The sequence below is a fragment of the Athene cunicularia genome (assembly GCF_003259725.1).
Source record: "Athene cunicularia isolate RWA chromosome 8 unlocalized genomic scaffold, athCun1 chr8_part1, whole genome shotgun sequence".
Classification (NCBI taxonomy): domain Eukaryota; kingdom Metazoa; phylum Chordata; class Aves; order Strigiformes; family Strigidae; genus Athene; species Athene cunicularia.
This window is the reverse complement of record NW_020799109.1, coordinates 10,972,356-10,991,560: the sequence shown is the minus strand read 5'-3', so window position 1 is coordinate 10,991,560 and position 19,205 is coordinate 10,972,356. Positions and strand designations below refer to the sequence as shown.

The window sequence follows — 19,205 nt, the reverse complement described above, 5'->3', positions numbered from 1 at the left end:
AGGTCTCACCAGACCCAGATTATGTTAGGGTCAGGGAAGCTGTGGCCATCAGGTCCCTGCTAGATGGAGTCCATGGAAGCACTAACCCACCACCGCTGCCTATGGCTCTACAGGGAGGAGACCTGCTGCCTGCAGCTGCACAAAACTCTTCCCAGAGTAGTAACATCCTCTCCTGCCCCAGCTAACATAGCAGAGGTGTACCAGCAACCTTCACATGGGCTCTCTTAACTTATCACCTGGCCTTAATAGCCATTTAGTGCCTGCTGCTCCAGAAACCACATCTCTGGATGGGTTTAAATATTCTCTTCCCCTTTGTCAGGCTCTGGTTCTGGGAGCAGACAACAGTGCAGTGGTGGGTTTTGACCTGTTCCACGTCCATACATTCAGATCTTGAGCTGTAGGGGTGAGGCATCCACCCTCCTGGAGGTGTGGGGGCCTTGTCTCTCCCATTTTGGGGTCAGTCTGAGGGCTAACAGCCAGGTACACCAAGCCCTTCGTCTCACTTATTCTCATCCCTGACATGTAGCTGTCAAGGGTCTGCAGATCCACCCAGGGTCAAGATTTCACAGTACAGAAGTTGTGTGTCTTGAAGTACATGTACTAAAGGTCTACAACACAGGAGGGTACTGGGTTTGACTGCTCCAGTATGCCTTAACCTCATACAAGGCTTAATTGTACTGTCTGCTAATTGCCTTCAAGGGAAGACTAAAGAGAGGGTGAGTGCAGGGAAGAAAAAAATCCAGAGGATATAGCTGTGCTCCCCAGCCAACTCTGAAGTGACTTTAAGTGTTCAGTGCCCCTGTACTGGGAACAGTGAGAGCTTGCCCTGGGGACAGCCAAACACTGGCAGGATGAAAGAGGACACAACGAGCCTGGTCCAAGCTGCCCAAGGGGAACCTAGACTGTAAAGATGTGGGGCTTGCTATAAGGGCTGTGTCTGGGGTGTGGGAGGGCATCAAGTTCTGCTTGTCCTACTCCTCAGGCTAAGGGCTGGGGAGGCACTTTCAATCTAGGATGCAGAAGCATGCAAGAACCCCGGGTAGCAAAGCTTCTCTGATGCCTTGGGTGGCTCTTCTCCACTAGCAACCCTACCCACCCAGGCCATGCAAGGGGCTGCTGGTTTGGATGCTCACCAAGCCACAGTGGCTGCCCCTGGGAGTTGAAGAGGAGGCTCTCACCCTCCCGCTGGTAGGAGGGAGACACGTAGAAGTCACTGCTAATGATGCGCTGGAGGTGGCTGTCCTGCCAGTGGAGGTCACAGCCCTCAATCGCTCGGGTGAACACGGTTCGTCTGGGTCTGGCCAGCGAGTCTGCAAAGAGAAGAACTGTCAGTGCCTTGGTGGGGTAGGGGCAGCCTGTTCCTGTCCCCAGACATGACCTCCCTGGGCAGAGTAATGTATTTACAAAGAGAGCAAAGCCCCACTTGGTCCCACCCCAGCCACTTCCGAGCTCAGCACCGGGGCTCTGGCTCCTGTGCTGCGGCAGATTGCCTTTAGATACCTCTGCTGCCTGCCCCATCTCTGATGGAGACTGCCGTCTCCTTAGATGGCATGGCTAAGTAACTTGCTAGAATAGCTGCCTTGGCCAGAGAGGTGAGAAAAGAGGCAGGGACTGCCTGTCTGTTTGCTTTTGATGATAATTCAGCCACATAGGAGGCTGATGCCTTGAAACGTGGCAGTGCATTCCCACCCCTGTGACACCTAGCGTGCAGGCAGCTGCCAGGGTCAGGACTGAGCTACCTCAGCCTTACTGCCCCACAAGCACCACGAGCTCTTCTCCCAGCTTCACTGAACCACAGCTGCTTAGATCAGCAGCACCTGAAGCCACGAAGGGAACCACACAAGCCGTGCGTCATCTGCCTCCAGGTGATGGGTGAAACCACTGTCTTCCAGCAGCCTCCTCTGTCTGTGTGAGAGGGCTGGAAGGGAGGATACGGCATTGTCTGAAACCCCACTGCTGCTCTACAGCAGTTGTCTAAGCTCTTCAGTGCTGCTCTGTAACTTCACTGACATGTCTGAAGCTATCGAATGCTGGATGAGAGTTTCACTCTGTCCAGACAGTTCAGACAAGTGGTTTGTCAGGAGGAAAAGGCCTGTCTGGAGCAATCCTGCTATCACTCCAGCCACGCCAGATCACGAGGGCCAAACAGAGCCAGTGGGCTGCAAAACAGGAAGCCCCAAAGGGGATGCAATGGTGAATGTTAGGTCCTTCAATCTGCAAGATGGGCCAAGTTAAATGCATTCAAGGGAGGAAAACAAAAGGCACTGCTCAGAGCTGATCCAGGGAGGCTGGATAAACATGCTCCGGAAACGATGGCAACAAGCAATTAGCCTGAACGCTGCAGGCACCCCGAGGTGGAGAGAAATTAAACAGGTGTTTCTACGTACAGAACCAAGCCCGCTCACTTTACCAGGAATGATTTCAGGAATCAGCTGTTCTCCTTTCAGTAATAAAAGAAGCTGGCAACAATCCGCAGCAGTATTTGCATATGCACAAACATTAACCCTGGGAGCCCCTGCTTGGAGAGGCAGGACCACAGGGACAAGGGGACGTCCCCAGCATGTGCTTTGGAAACTCCCCACATGCCTAAAAAAAGTGACCTGCTCAGCTCCGGCAGCCTGCCCTGAATGCCAGAGTGAATCCTCAGCAGAGCTGGGAACACCAGGGGGGAGTCCCGGGGCTCACGCAGGACATGGAGCAAGGCCAGGTTTAAATTAAGCTGCATGGGGAGGTGCAGCAAGCAGCCGGGGTGTGCGATGCTGGCTGTGGCTGGGGTGGGTTGGCAAGATGGCCACGCTCCCAAACCACTGCTGAGGGACTAATCCCACCCAGAAGAGTGAAGTTTTTCTTTGAGGCACGGGTGGCGTCCCCCTCTCCCCACTTCGGCCACACATAACACAACAAAGACCAATTCCAGTACAGCAGATGGAGGCATAGTAAGAGCAGTAACTTTCAATTAATGTCTACTTCGGGCAAAAGAAAGGGGGAAAGTGCTTAAATTTAAAGGGATCAAATGCTTTGTCAGGGGTTGAGAAAATATTTAGCACGAAGGAACAACCCCATAGCTACCTTGCTCTGTTTGTGCTCCACACTTGAACTGCATTCAACATTCCTGGCTAATGACTTACCTACCACCTGAATCAAAGCCCATAAGTGACGCTCAAGGGCTGGGAAAGAGGCTCTGCATCATCTCAAACTCCTCACTCTTTCATTATAGCCAGGGCTTCTGAGTTCAGCTCTGCTTTGCTCCAAGCAGTGCCCGTTTTCTGTAAAACTCCATACCCAAACCTGCACAGACCGTAGGGGTCTAAACTCCTCCAAGGTCAAATTGCTTTAAAATGGCCTCTAATTTGATGCTCAAAATACAGATTAATTCACCTGAGAAGTAGCAAAGAGCTAAACATTTCCAAGCATATCTAAAACCAGAGGCTTTAAAGAGAAATGTTTTGTATTCCCATGACTCCCTGAGACATCACCAGCAGGTCAACGGAAGTCTCTCAACTCTGAGGTGAGTTCTGACCTGGACCTTACCCCTGTAGCCACTGGCTGGATTTCCACTCCCTGTCCCAACTCACCTTGGCTGTGACCAGAGCTCTGCGTAAGCGCATTGGTGATGTTGGGAAGCTCGTTACCGTAATTGCCATCTTCCAGGGGACAGACGTCCATCTCGCCCCACTTGCGCAGCTGCCGGAGCCAGCAGGATTTCTCTTCGAGCTTGCAGTGTGGGTTTAACACCACGCACACCCACAGCGCCCCTAAACAAAGCCAAGAAATCAAGGAGGTGCCACCACCATACCCGTGGGGAAAAGCTCTTCCGCTGCCGTGCTCGTCCTGAGAGCCTGCAATGTTTCATCAGCGTTCGTAAACTCATTTCAGCATAATGCACGGACCCAGGAGGGGGATTTAGACAGCTTTTAAATAAAAGTAAAACTCCTCTGTAATGAAGCTAAATTATAATCTCATGAGATGGGGGACAGTGGGGAGGAGGGAAGGAGAGCGTGGCTGTGTATGAATTTGTGAGTGCTTCTGTCTGCCAGGACAAATCTAGTGTTTGAACTACACATCAAAAGCATGCTTAAAAACACCCTGGCAAGCTGCAGTGTCTGTATCTCCAAAGACTAACCTGATTTTGATCCTACCCACGTTCCAAGCGCTTTAAAGCCTGCTCCAAATGCTATTTCATCTGCCATTGTTCTTCAGGCCATTTGCATTCAACTATTTAAAAAGGAGATTTGGTGTATTTTCTTCTTTTTTTTTTTTTTTTTTCCCCTTTTTTCTTTGTAAATCCCCAGTAGCCCCCAGCCTGCACAGGAACCAGCAGAGGAACCTGGAGCTTGGCTTGATGTCTCACAGGCAAGAGCCCTCCAAGGTGCGAGCTCTCCAACCTCACAAGCAGAGGTGCCCATCAGTAGGACACTGATGCTGACATCCCCCATGGTCAACCACAGGACCTCACAGGTCTGACGATATTGTCTGCTGTGTGAGTGAGAGGCAAAACCAGTCCCAAGGACATCTGTTGTCATTAAGAAGCAATTCATACTTTTGTAAGACATGGCTGATACTGGTGCTGCCAACTGAGCCTTGCCACTCTCCTGGGTCACCCACTGTTCTGAAAAGGACTGCAGCAACCCAAATAAGTGCAAACCCATGAATTCTCCTTTAGCTAATTGCATTTCTGCCCAAATTTCCCTGCAAGGCTGCCAGGATACAGCCTGTCCCCTCCCTTGTCCCTGCCCCGTGGGGTGGGATGGCTGCATGCTGGCACAGCTGCGGTGGCACCATCCCTGGGGATCCCCCGAGGCTGAGCAGCCCAGTGCTGCTCCTTTCTCTGCCCGTGTCAGATCCTGCCATGCCTGCGGGCTCCCACAGAAACACCGTCCCCTGCCCCTCCTCCATGGGTCCAGCAGAGACCTGAAGCACCTTCCTTCTCCCCGCCCAGCCAGCTGCTCTCCCCTACGTCTCCATCACTCCCAGCACCAAAATTCCCATCCCAAAGTGACAGCCAGCAACAGGACAACATCACCGAACACAGCTCCGCGGTACAGGGGACTCCTCCACATGCCCAAACCACCTCCCTCGCTCAGTGTGTTTTGTGTGGCAGCTCCCAGCTGCACAGCCACGCCATCGAGCCAAACAGCCCCAAGCAAGGCTGCACCTCTGACAGAGGCAGCTGGAGAAGCTGGTCCCTTTTCCAGGCAGCATGAGCCAAAACCAGGCTGAGCAGGAATGTCCTGACTCTGGCATCTCCCCACTCCTCTGGCTTATAGCTGAGCTTTGGTGGTGCTTTTGGTGTGCGTCTCCCAGGACCCGTCCTCTACCAGTTGGGACTTGTGAACATGTTTGGTTCAAACCAATATATTAATTAATAAGGCATGGAGGCTATGCACGTCCAGCTTCTTGGAGTGGCTTAGCTTGGCAGGAGAGACATCTCGGCATCACAACGCAGATGGCAGCAGCATTACATCAAGGAAAGGGCATGGGAAAAGCAACCCTAAACACTGAAGATCAGCAAATATTCAAAGTAGCCACTGCCTGGTCCAGCTCCACCCATGTCTCAGCTCCACTGCTCCCAGGAAGCCACACCAAAACTTCACTCCTTTCTGATGAACAGGGGGCAGTAAGACTTCTGAGATGCAACATCAGTGATTAATGCATGTGCAAGAGAAGAGCCATCTCTTTAGGGGCTTTTGGGACCCATCCCTCCCAAAGCAGGTCTGTGCTTCCTGCTCCCAGGCTCCTGCAGACTCCATGGGGCTGCATGGACACGGTGCCTTTGAAAAAAATCAGGTCTCAGCTCCAGAAAATGAGTCTTCCTTAAGGCTGTGGTTAATGCCCCTCATCTGAGTGGTGGCTCACCTGCCTGCTGCCACCTCAAGGGCATAAAACTCCCCACCTCTTCGGGCAGCCATGAGCTAAATCCTGCACTTGGCTCCTGGTGTTGGAAATCCCAGGGCTCTGACTGGTTTCCGACATCCCCTTCCCACCAGCAATCCTGCCTGTTGTCACTGCCCCTCTTCACCTGCTTTGGGGCTGCTTAGGCAAAAAGCAGCCTCCAGCAATTTCAGCTCAGGCCTCTGATGGTGCACAGAGTGGCTCGGCTACAGGCGGTAATGAGGCTTGGTGTTCCAGCTCCACCGCCCCCAGGAATGGGATGTGCCCGCTGGATTTTTGGCTCCCACAGCTCAGCTAAGATGTGATCCTCGGAAGCCTCACGACTTTGCAGCCTATTTTTGGGAGCCCTCCGAGGTATCCTTTGCCTGCCAAAACGCTGTGCCCCGGGCTCCCCTGCAGAAGGGAAGATGTGGTGGGGAGGTGGGGAAAAGGAGGGAAGAGGGATTCATGTCCGTCTCAGTCGTGATAGTTATCTGGGAGATGGAAAAGAGGGTTTTTCTGAGCCCTATGGTCAAGTAACATCAGCTGACAGCACAAGTGACTCTTGTCCTGAGCCAAAACGCCATGCTGGGTCAGACTCTGTGTCTGTTCACATGCTGCAGAAACCTTCATGTGAACTTTCTGATAGCTGGAGGTTAACCAGGGAACAAAGCGGCAGATCACGATTAAGCTAAGCCTCTAAACAAAAATGCTTTTTGATGACGGAGCTGGGTGCAGGGGGTGGGGGGTTTGGAGTCTTCCCAGCCCAGCGGTCCCGGCCCCGGAGAGGACAGGCGCTCCAATCCCGCGCCCGAGTTTCCAAACCATCAAAGAAATTCTCCTCTTTCCCACAGGGTCGCTCCCCGGCTTAATCTGTTGAAATTCCCCACTGTAAACAAGTGGCCGAGATAAATAAACCCGTCTCCAGGCAGATTAAGGTCAGGCTGCACTTCAGCTGGTTTTTCGTCTATTTTTTGTAATTAGGCTTTAATCGTAAGTACTAATGCGCCAGGGCAAATACTCCCACGCCGCAGAGCTCTCCATCCAGCAGGTCTTTCCTTTGGCTCCCCAGCAGACGGGGCAATAGATGTTCAGTTGGCAGCACACGATCAAGCAAATGATGCCCTTTTTATTATATTTTTTTTTAAAACTCTGAAATCCTGCAAAATCCTTTACATTTTCCCCAGCATAAATCCACAATCTTCTTTAAGGCTGATCTTCTTCCAATCCCATGCAAGTCTGTGATGCAGTCTTTGCTAAAATCAATGATTAATTATTAAGCACGTGCCCAAAATAATTTCTGTGAGGCCCATTTGTCTCTTCCACGTGGCAAGGGAATGCGGTCTGTGCTGGGGCTTCCTGCAGCAGCTGGCAACATGCCCCTCATCCCTCGCTTTGGCAGCAGCAGTAACACTGGGCAGCTTTGGCATCTGCAGCCCACAGACAGTCGGACAACGTGTCTTCACCACCCCACACACCCCGGCTACCATTACCCCCCCAGTGATGGTTTCGGACATGTCTTTGTGTTGCTGATGTTCTGGAACAGCACTGCAGCTCTGGTCCCTCTGTGCCTCCCCCCCTCCTTCAGAGGGATGCTATGTTCCTACAGCAAAAGCTGCCCAAGACCAAATAAAAAAAGGCTTCTGTAAAATGGGGGGAATAATCCCTGCTCTGAGTACAGTCCATGCCCATCCTGCCCTGAAGCCACTTCTTGGACCATCACTGTGTCCTCCACAGGGGCTTCTCCCCAGCATGGAGAGGCCTAGACCCTCCCCCGTGACACGTGTTGGCTGGCACCATGCTTCACCTGCTGTCACACTGATCCAGGGCCCTGACGTTCCCCCAGCCACCTTGCCATCTGCTGATGGGACATGCTGTCGTCTCCTCCCACTCTGTCGACCCAAACTACACATACCAACCTGGTCTTTGCATGGTTAAGCCAGGACTGAAATCCAAACACCCCTGTCGTGTGTGTAGGAAGGGAGGGAGAGTTCTTGGCTTGGATAGCAGGTTTGAAATCTGGCCAAATAATCTGTAATTCTGGGCAAATTGCTTCCTGTGACCAGGCCTGCCCAGACACCCACCCATCCATGTTTCACTGATGTGTTTGCTTTCTTCCATGTGGAAATTCTGGCTTGATGGATTTGGCCACCTCTCCAGGATCCTTGCATACCCAATCATCTAGCTGCAGCTTCCCAAAATCCTAGAAATAGCTTCTTGGCAAGCAAGCACAGATGAGCTCTCCAGAGCCGATGTCATTATTTCCATCCAGGGACCTTCACACAGAAGCAAGACATCCCACCCCTGCCCAGCCTCTGTCTGCTCAGTTTGGCCAGGCTCTCCAGTCTCATGGCTATGTTTGCATTTGTTGGGGACTTGGTAGAAGGGTCTGTGATCCCAGCTGCAGTTTCAGGTGCTCCAGACCCTGGACCACCTTCATCCTTCTTCCAGCTCTACAACATCTCTTTGGTCCCAGCCCATGAGCCCTTGCCCTTACACAGCATCTCCTACCAGCAGGCTGCAGAGAAGCTCAAACTCACTCATAAAACTATGGCACAAGTCAAACTATTTACCCAAGATCCCAGATGTCCAGGAGAGCCCAGAACTGCTGGGTTAACTCCACCACACAACCAACCTCTCTGGGCCCACGTCATCTAAATGTTTTTATTCTAATGATATTATGGTGTCAGCCAGCTGAGCCACTGTCTAAGGTGCTTAGCTAGAATTACCCAGAACTGCATTTCCCTTAAAGCCAGGCTCCATGCTGGCCACCCTGGCCCTCCTGACCCTGAAAACATGCACCGGAGCAGGCAGAAATCTGTTAGGTGGGATGAGACTTGAGAATCTGACTTTCCTGCTCTGGAGCAAGAGCATTTCCACATCCAGGCTATGTCCAGCCCCTGGGGCTCACCAGCCCCTCCCTCTGTCCTCCCTCGCAAAGGCTTCAGGGCAACGCACCAAACACCAGGCTGCTGCAAGTGTGAGACCAGCCACACTCTGCACACCAATCATCCTCGACCTTCTTTGCAGAAGAGGGGCTGGTTTAAGGTGTTGAACTGTGTAGTTTGGGCCTGATCCTGAGCTGTCCCGCCAGTATTTCCCAGCAGGAGATCAGAGTAAATCCTGGCATCTCTCAGGGCCTCTGCCCTCAAAAAAGCCCCAAAAGCCCCTGAAACAAGGTCAGCCGGCTTGGCAGCCCAGGCAAGCCTGCTGCTGCTGCTCTTTGCAAGGCAGTGACCCTTACCCAGCTCATCCCAGAGCTGCCGGCACTTCTCCGTTATGCCTGTCCCCTGCTGCCTCCAGAGGGAGAGCCGAGGATCGGCCATGAACTGCTCCGTTATCAATGTCAGCATCCTGGCCCCGTTGGAGTCCCTCATGCGCAGCATCTCCCGGACCTGGGAAGGACAGAGAGAAGGTCTTTGGTGAGACAAACCATGGTCCCTTGGGGGTGTTTAGGACACAGTCACCTGGCTGGCAACCCACAGCTCCCTCAGTCTGGGGGTCCAGACTGTAAATATATACATATATATGTGTGTATAAGGTATAGTCCTACATTATAACACTCATGCAATGACTGTGACATGGCTGCTTGGAATCCAACTGAGTAGCAGCTATAGCCTAGGCTGTGACGAGGACCAAGCAGTCAGAACATGAAAACAAGGTCCTTCTGCAAAGGAAGAGCCCATAGGTGCCACCTCTCCATGGTCTCGGTAAGCTCTGCAGGGTTGGCCTTCCCCACACCATGCTGATGGGGAGATGGTGGAAATCCCTCCCTCGTGCAGGGACCACAGCAAGCCCATCATGTGGGAGGAAGGGACCAGCCAGGAGAGCAGGCGAGACAACCCAGGCCTGACCCAGAGCCTGGATTACAACCGCCTGCTCTGCGACCAGGAGAGAAGGCACTGGAGCAGAGATTCCCAGCTGTGATGGGCACCCTGCCAGGGCAGCCAGTGAGCTGCCGGCTACGTGACACGCCGAACAGAGAGGGGAGAGAGCAGTCGGCTCCTCCTCACCTTGGCAAACATGGAGTTGAGCTGCTTTCCCGAGCCGTAGTACCCTCCCTGAGATAGGAACAGCTTCACCTGCTCTCGGACCTGTTCCTCGTCCAAGTGCCAGCAGTTCTCGTCATCGATGCTGGCCCCAGCAGTGGGGTCGGGAGCGCCTGGGGGAATGGGAAAGGAGGAGAAGAGAGACAACTGTGTTTATAGCAGCAGGGTCAGCAGTCCCACCAGCAAGAAGCAGACACACCTCTATGTTATCAGCTCAGACAAGGGAAAACCAAGCAGGTTCCCAGGCAGTGAGCCCCAGGCTGGCATGCTCTCCTTCCACAGTGGTGGCAGCAGCCATCAGGTGGGATCCTGACCACAGGGCTAATGCCCAGCCCCACTCCCTCTGTGCCCCACATGAAGAGAGGCTGAGGAAGAGCAGGGACCCGCCTTCCTCCAAAGCCCTGGGGGTGCACGCAGAGCAGCTGCAGAGCCCAGAGTGCTCCCCAGCTCCAGGGATCACCCAGGGTGCTCCTCCTCCTGCTCAACATCACCCGTTTGTTTAAGCATCGGTAAATCTCCAATTCCTGCAAGCCCTTCCCCACATTAGTCTAACAAAGGTACCACTGTATGGGGGCTCCAGAGCCCCACGTTAAACACCTGGTCCTGTCCTTCATTTGCTTTAGGACAAGTTCCAGTACATCAGTGCACCTGTCTGGGAGAGATCCTCAGCTAGAAAGAGCAAAGGATCAATAATCCTTTAAAGACCAAACTGTGACCAGAGTAGTGCCTATGGCAGGCACACACATGTTTTCACAGACTGTTTTCACAGACTGTATTTCATCTTTCAGTGAACAAAAAAACCCCCAAAACCACAAGGGCTTTAAACAGCAGCTCAGATTCACCTCTCCTTGTTTTACCCCTTTCAATTCCCATTTTTCCCCCGGGTGCTACCCTACCTCCCACCAATGCCCCAGCTTCCTGGGCTCCCAGGGCACAGGACAGCATGGCTGCAGTGAGCAGCCAGGAGCGCAAAAGGGAACAGAAACTCAGCTTTTCGGCTTCCCACTTAAGTCCTGCTCTGCAGAAACTCCTCAGGGAAAACCAGTGCCAAAGAGGGACGGGCATGGCTGTAAGATGCTCTGCTCCACTTTAATCTGTTTCTCCCATCTCTTCTCCCTCTTGAGCAAGGAAGGGGGTCAGGGCGGGAAGAGGGAGGTGCTGCATGGACAGCCAAGGGATGCTGTAGCCAGCACATTCCAAATTAAATCTTAATGATGTCTTCCCCACTCAACTGGGACCTGGTTGGGGAGCAGACATCACTTTCATGCAGAGACAGCTTGGGATGCTGTGTACACCCCAGCCCTACACATTTCTGAACCAGGAGCTCAAATGCAATTCATGAAAACCAAGCTCTGGGATGCTGCCCAGCAGAGCAACTGTCTCTTCTTGGCTTGCAAGCGAGAGGACATCAACCTGAGGGGTTTTGCTCCTCCAGCAAAGGCTGAGAATGCTCCTGACCTGGTAAGATATTTGTATTTAATGTCCTTTACGAAATTCCTTTAATTTCTGCTAACAGTTACTGCCCAAGAGTGACTCCAGCAAGCTCTAGGTACAGCCTGCACCATGCTGAAGGGACAGGATGCTGCTGCTCCCTCTGCAGAATAATATACAGTCAACACAACCACGTAATTGGGATGGGAGCTGAAGCAGCAGAAAGGTAATCACGGCCCCTGGATGAGCACGAGGGCTTTTGCCTACAGCCCCATGCGTGCCCTGATCCTGCTCCCTTGATGCTAGTGGCTAAGCCTTGCTGTAAGCCATGAGGACCCACCACTACCATACCAGGGACAGTCCATCCTAGCCATCTCAGCTTTTCTGTGCCTTTTCCTTCCCTCCCCCAACCCCATCCTTATCTCACAGATAAAGAGCAGACAAGCCAGCGATTATCCCCTATCAGGAACCGATGACTAATCTGTCTACCACAAGCGCTTATCCAGCCCCATTGCCAAGGTAGCACAGAAGCTTGTGCTCCTAATATCCTTCTCCCCACCATCCCGCCCTCTGCTTGCAGCTGCAGCTATCCAGACCAGCCACGTCATCTCAGCTGCCTCTACAGGGTCACCTAGATGCATCTATAGGCACCAAGAAGGTGTGGATGCCTGGGATGACCCATCCTCTCTAAGCTCAGCTCATCCTTGGTCCCTCACCAAGACTGCTGCGACAGATAAAGGTGAATAAGATGGCAAGATGCAAAAAGTGGTTGCATTTCTCTGGGGTTCCCGGGGCTACCCTCAGCGTTCGCTGCACACACATAGCGTTAGCGATGGAAAGCCCAAGCAGTAAGGAAAGAAGCGTGCAGCTAAATAAAACCTCCTCCTCCCACGCAACACATTGAGCACTTCGCACGTTGGGGTTCGGGCCACAGCCAAATTAGTAACGCGCCTCCCGCGCCTCCAAATAAAACCCAAATTTGCTTGTAAATGTATTTTGCTCTCCTATAAAAGATTCGGAGACAGGGTTGTAATAGCAGATTCCCACATGTGCAACGCAACCCGGCAGATAACGGGCTGCCCAATTACGCTGGGGAGCTGGATAAACATTTAAGAGCAAACAATGGGATTTGTGCCGGGTTTAAATATTAATGGCAGGATTTGTCCACTTCCCCTTGCCAACATTCACACCGTGGGGGCTTCGGCAGCAGCATGCTGTGACGCAGCCGATGAGTGATTCCATGTCTCAGCTCCAAAGGAGCGGGGAACGGCATGTAAAACAGCCCAGCGCCTGCATAACACATTTCTCATATAGCAGCATTCCTGCTCCAAAGAGCCCTGTTTCAGATGTGCTGGATCTTGGTCCTGCCGGATTCAGATTTAAGGAAACATCATTGCACATCCTGAGTGGAAAGAGTGTTTCATCAGCCCGTTTACCCTGGCTATAGAAACAGATAAAAATGTAATCCATCACACTCCAAGCAGAAACCCCCCCGCCTTGCTGCAGGCTCAGGGTTTAACTGTTTGACAGCCAAGCAAGACTTCTCCATGTGGATACAAAGACTGAGAAGTAAGGACTGGAAAAATCTACAAAAATTAGAAAACATAGCGAAGCCAGGCACAAAAAAATTCAACACCTTGCTCAGAAATTAGCTGCTCAATATGAAGAAAATTAAAGGTGTTCCTGGAGTGGAAAGCAGCAAGTTTCCAGGGCTGAGGAGGTGGTGGGACCTCATGGATCATGCCAAGGAATTGGTGCATCCCAAACCCAAGCTCCTGAACCCAAGAAGGGGAGATACATCTGCCAGGTGGTGTGGGAAGCACTCTCAGAGCATCTCACCCGGCGCAGGAGCAGTGACACAAAGAAAAAGGGATAATTTTTTTTTTTAAACCAGTGCCTGGAGCTGATAAACTAATGTAAAAGCAACCCAGGAATGCAGGTGGCCACCCTGGCATCTCCCTCGTGGTCATCTCGGCTGACTGTGCCCAGCACCCGCGGATGGCTCAGGGTCTGGCCGTGCTGGCCCCGGGGTCGACAGTGCTGAGGAGAGCTCTGCCAGCCAGCCGAGCCGCAGCCACCCGGAGCAGGGCTGGCCGTCGTGGCAGCAGTTCACAAGGGCCATCTCATGACTGCACATGGTGGTGTTGCTGAACGCCTCCAGGCTGCCTCTCCTCCAGAGAGAAACAGCTTGGGGCAGGGGGTGGGTAGGACATGGACAAATAAACAAACAGCAGAAAACCTCGGAGAGAAAATAACCAGGCACCAGAAAGGAAATTAACTCTAACAAGGGATTAAAAATAGCAGCAAAGCAAGGAGTCAAGCTCTGCCAAGGCTCCCGGCTCGTTTTCAAGGGGAGGCAGCTTGGATGGAGCCTCCAGGGAGGCCTGAAAATTCACATCCCTCTAACAGCAATGGGGCAAGTGAAGCTGGACTGGCTCCCGGCATGGTGGCTGGGAGCTCTCTGGTCCAGCTGGTACCAGCATCGGGCCCAGCCATCTTTGGAAGCTGCTTCTCCAGCACCACATGTGCTCTGGGGTCATTCGGCAACTCCAGCAGCTCTACAAGACAAGGGGTAAGAGCTGCGGGCAGAGACTTTACATCCACCACTCAGGTGTGTTTTCCTTTAAATTCACATCAGCTCAGCAACCAGGGACATGAATCCCCTGGAGACTTGACCTTCTCCTCCTCCCCAGCAGGAAGGCAGAATTTCTAATAGATTTAGCAGTGCTGCCCTGCAGATGCTGTCATGGGATGACCTCAAAGTTAAAGTCTGCCTGAGGACTCCTCAAATATTAGCCCTGGCTCAGTGCGACAGGACGGGCAGGCAGGGACTTCCTGCACGGCCGACCTGGCAGGTGACTTGCCATGCACAAGGAGCAAGACGGGCCACGGGTGAAGGGCAGTATTAGCCCAGGAGCTGAAAGAATGGCTCAAGCTGGGCAATAATACATCTGGGACAGAAGTGAAAAGATAAGGCAGAGAGCTCCCTATGGCTTTTGCATAAGCAGATCTGGGTTTTCCCACGCTAAAGCCTGAGGGACCATTCCCACTCAGTTTTCTGAAGGTCCTCTCCTTCAAGGAAGCTCCTGAGACCCTGAAGGACCACAGAGGCCCCTTGGTGATTCACACTGACCCTCTGCTGGCTTGTCCTTGGAGGGAGCTGCCCTTGCAGTAGTTTTCATCAGCCTCCTCTCCTTCCTTGGGCACACACTGCTTTTGCCCTCAGGAAGAATCCAGTGTTTGCCTCCAAAGCCCAGACATCCCAATCGGGCTCAAAGGATGTGTCTGAGATAGCAGTTTTCCTTCTGTACACCTCACGCTGATCCTGTCTTCCTCTTAAAATAAATTCGAATCATTCCCTACAAGCATGAACCAAAACACAAGAGGAGATGAATGCCATCTCCCAAGTCTGCTGGATGGCTTGGATCCTGTGCACTTGCTGCTGCTGGGTGTTGGATCCACACTGTGAGAGCAGGAAACTCAGCACTGCTGTCGAGACTCATCAGTGCTTCTAAGTTCCCCCTCCTCCATATTGCTTGCTTTTGACCCTGAAATCTTCCTCTCATCCTACAATTTCCATTTCAAGCTTTTTTTCACAGTCTTGCCCTCTCTGACACCTCTCTGCAATGCTTCACTGCGCCAAAGCCATCGCTTGATGTTCCTCATTTGCACCTCAGAAGGACACACTCTTCCCATGTTTCACAGTGGTAGACCACGGATTTCCCCAGTGGCAAAGCTGAACCCCAGCACATCCCACAATGGCTGGTGGCTTCCTCAACTTGCACTGAGCCACTTTCTCAGCTTGCACTTCCCCCAAGCCAGGCTGGCCCCACAGCAAACCAACGTGAGCCCTGGGCTGATGCTCTCGGACGAGCAGAGGGAGCAGGATGCCAAGGTGGCCACCACCAGATGCTCCTCACTCCGTCAGAGGCCTGGCTGTTGGATCCAAGCTCTCCAGCTGCAGGTCCTGGCTGCCCCCAGCAGCCACCCCACTAGGAAAGGCCAAGCACAAGTCACATTTGCTGGTGCAATGACAGCAAATTTGCAACCTTGCAGCCTTGCTCTGTGCTGGACAGTCACGCCACCGACTTTGTCCCCAAACAGGAACACACTCAGGGAAGGGAAACAGCAGCACTGAAACCCACCCCAGTCTCCTCCCTCCAGCTGCCACTTCAGATGCCAAGAGTGGAGGTGTCAGAGACACGAGACGCTCTCACTGTCAGCACGCTGCCCTTTTCGGCCAGCTATGAGAGCAGAAACGTGACCCACTTAAGCAGGCAGAGGTCAAGTGGGGAGCAGAGCGGCAGGCACACCTAGGCTCTCTGCTCGGATTGAATCCTTCGCGAACACACGAGCGAGCGCCTTGGCTGCGCTCCGAGACTCCATCATTACTGGATAGTTTGCATTTCCTTCTAGGAAGGCAGCCGGGAAGATCGGCATGCGGTACAGCCCGCGGCTACAGACTCCTGCAAGGAACAAAGCTCTGATGCCCCAAGACAAGCACGCCAGACAATGGCCTGTAATTTTCTTTGCCATTCAGGCTCTGCAGGGGGAGAAGGAGCAGCCCTGAAAGCCTCATTTTACAAAACCAGATGATCCCCTTGCACAAGGGGCATTCCCCAGCCAGCCCAGAGTGCTCCCAAGGTGCAGAATCAGCTCCTCCATCCCACGTGCTCACCATCGACATGAAAGGAGCAGCCCTTTGGGTGACCAGAACTGATCTGAAGCTCAACAGACCTCTCAGAAGAAATGGGGGTGGGGGTGGGGGGAAATAGGATTTTTGGAGCAGCTGTTCCTCCAAGGTGTAATAACCTCAGGTGTCCAACGCACACAGTGGGTTACTGTTTGCACTGCAGAGTCTGGCTTGCCAAAAACCATCATGGTCTCAACCCCAAGGTGAATGGAAGTGTGACCCCAAAAGTCTGAATTAGACATGGCCAGGAAATGTGCACGTAAGCCCATAAAGCTCTATGTAAAGCGTACCTTGAAGAATTTCAAATCCTACGATTGTCGACCCTCTATGAATGTATGAACTACAGCTGAAAAGGGCAAGATGGAGGAAAAATTTGGATCTCCTTGAACTGGAGTCCCCAAAATTGCTCTTGCATACACAGTCCCACATGCCTGCACCCCTTCCTCACCCTGGACTCGTTGCTCAAGTAGCTCTGCGGTGCAGTTGCACAGCAGCTGTGCTTCACTAGCAGGACAAGGAGGGCAAAGCTTACACACTGTCCAGGATTCAGAGCCGAAGCCCTAGACAACATCACTCTGGACTGGAACGTAAGGGGTTTTGAGCCTTCCTTTTCACAGGGTGCAACATCTATGAGTTTTAGATCATCTCAAGATCATCTTAGATCATCTTTAGATCATATCGTCATCCTAAGGCCGATCTGCATCCTCCCCCAGGATGAGAAGAGACTGTACTCCTGCTTGCAGAAGCATTTACTCGCTTGTGACCCTGGCTAGGCAGCCACGTGGGTATCAGATAGGTGCCACATTCTGCTGGGTAAGTCAACATGTCTCTGTCAGTTCAAAATCACATGCTGGAGTGAGTGAATTTGCATGAGTCTGAAGGGACAGAGAATTTTTGCTTTGTTTTTTAAAACCACTTGTAAAAACAAGAAGCAGATATTGAACCAGAGCCAACATCTGTATCTTTGTAAGACTCTCAATCACCAGCATTTTGCTGACTCCAGAGCAATAAATATTCAGAGCCTTAAAAGCTTTTCTTCAATCTGCTTAGGAGAAAGCAGGCTCAAACAATGGCCAAGAAGGGATCTTGCCCAACCTCAGCTCAGTGGATCATCAGCTCAGGGATGGAATGGACCTCACCAGATTCCTGCAGTACCACAGCTCCTCATTCTTTTTTAATACCAAAAAATGAGGAACCCGCCCAAAAAAGCCAGTAATTGAGAGCACAACCACACATGCAGCAGATGTGCCTCAGTGGAGGAGATAAAAACCTCTCCCAGTGTCAGAGCAGGAACGACCAGACAGAGGGAGGGGAAAATATCTAAGATCAGAGCTGCCATCACTCCTATGGTGGAGGTGGACCCCTGGCCTCACCTCTACATGTGGATGCAACCAGTTCAGATCCTATTTTAGGCTGCATATGGGGCTTTTCATCTTCAGAGCACTTAACAGACATATGTTAATCCCTGCAACACCCTTTCGTGGCAGGTAAGTGTTTATTATCTCAGCTCTACAGCTGGTGGGACAGGCACAGCACAGCGGGGAGTGACTTATTGTGTTGCAGACCCTGGGCAACCTCAGCTCATGGGCTCCTTGGAAAGTCACAGCAGGAGCACCCAGCCTGGGCTGATGAAGGGAGCCTCAGGGCAACTCCCCAGGGAGCCTGGGCTACCAGGCAACTGAAGCAGGGCTGGGATGGGCACCATCCCCCAGCCAGTGCTTTCCAGGGGAGGAAGTCAAAAGCATCTTCCAAACACAAAGCCTGAGAACACATCTCTGCTGCCTTTGTGCAGTAGGTCAGGACAGCAGCACTCATTTATTATGGGCAAATTAACACCCATGGAGATTAAAGCTTTATCTCCCGCAGGCTCAGCCGCATCTGACTTAGCAACGTGCAGGGCTGGGCTGACACCGTGTCCCCACACGCTGGAGGAGCCACATCCCCATCGCACCTCCCACTCCTCAGGGCCCCAGCACCATGTCCTTCTGTGTTGGGGACTAAACGCGCTCCCTTTCTCCACCCTTGACTCTGAGCTGCGTCTTGTGCACCACCAGCCCGTCTGCTCTGCCTTTTCTTGCCTGTTGAAGCCAGTGTTTGACAGATAAACACATAAAGAACAACAGGGGGCAGAACAGGCAAGTGTGGCCAACACCAATGTGGTCCCAACACACATGCAGTAATGTCAGTTTGACACTGCCATTTCTCTCTGTGTGCAGCGACAAACATGGCAAAACAAAGGTCACACCATCAGTGTGAGACCACCCATCCTCAAACACCGAGTGAATTCGTGCCCAGCCACCCAGAGAGGAGGAAGGAATTACCATGCACTTGGTTGATCTCTGAGTTGGATGACAGGATCTCATCAGCCAGCTTCTGGGCAGTGGGCAGCACCTCGGTGTGGTGTGCTGTGATCAAATACTGAACAAACTTCTGGAGTTGGTCCCTGTTCATCTGGAAAAGGGTCTCTGAGATGGGAAGACGGAGTTTGACCTGGTCCGGCTTGCGGATCCTGTACAGTGAAAGCGCCACGACGTGGGCGCAGTAAAAAATGTCCTTGTTCCCACAGCCGCATGTCACTGAGGTGATTTTGCAGCGGTCGAAGCTGATGGCCACCTTGTAGGTCATCTCTGGTTCTGTCGCAGTCGCTGGCTCCGTTACCGTCCCGCTGAGGTGGAACCCTGGAGAGGGAGAGGAGAAGAGGAAAAGGCCATGTTAGCTTCTCTCTTTTCCACAACTACCCATGCAAACTCTGGAAGGAAGATAAGGCCAGCCAAGGCTGCTCATGCATCGCTATGTCAAGGAGTGCAGCACCCAACACACGCCATCCTGGTGGCTTACACCCAGCAGCACCCAGCCCACGTACAAACACACTTCTGCACCAACACACACGTGCAGCCAGACTCATCGGCGAGTTTATTTAACAGCTAAACCCCCAGGGGAAGAGCAAAGCTGTTCAGTTCCCATTTGTTTAAGAGTCTCTCAGAATGTTTCTCTCCTGGGAGTCAACTTCATCCACGCCTCCCTCTTGCTGAATTTGCAACTCACATGAGTGAGGGCTGGCAGAAAAAAAGGCCAGGTCTTATTTTCTTTGATGAGGCAGACAACAAAACCCCACAAATTAAATGCAACACAACTCCAACTTCAGCCTCTCAACTAGGTAG

General features: G+C 52.4%; 1 protein-coding gene across 1 annotated transcript in view; it reads right to left on the bottom strand.

The window, feature by feature from the left end:
* Positions 1-18,717, bottom strand: part of ZSWIM5 (zinc finger SWIM-type containing 5) — a 29,036-nt gene extending 10,319 nt beyond the window's left edge. Inside the window, exons 1-5 of the mRNA XM_026854056.1 lie at positions 18,366-18,717; positions 9,885-10,033; positions 9,116-9,266; positions 3,576-3,755; positions 1,134-1,310 (exon numbers count right to left, since the gene is read on the bottom strand). Coding sequence (XP_026709857.1) covers positions 1,134-1,310; positions 3,576-3,755; positions 9,116-9,266; positions 9,885-10,033; positions 18,366-18,669 — 961 coding nt within the window. The 5' untranslated portion in view covers positions 18,670-18,717. The remainder of the gene's footprint in view (positions 1-1,133; positions 1,311-3,575; positions 3,756-9,115; positions 9,267-9,884; positions 10,034-18,365) is intronic.
* Positions 18,718-19,205: the final 488 nt, after the last annotated feature.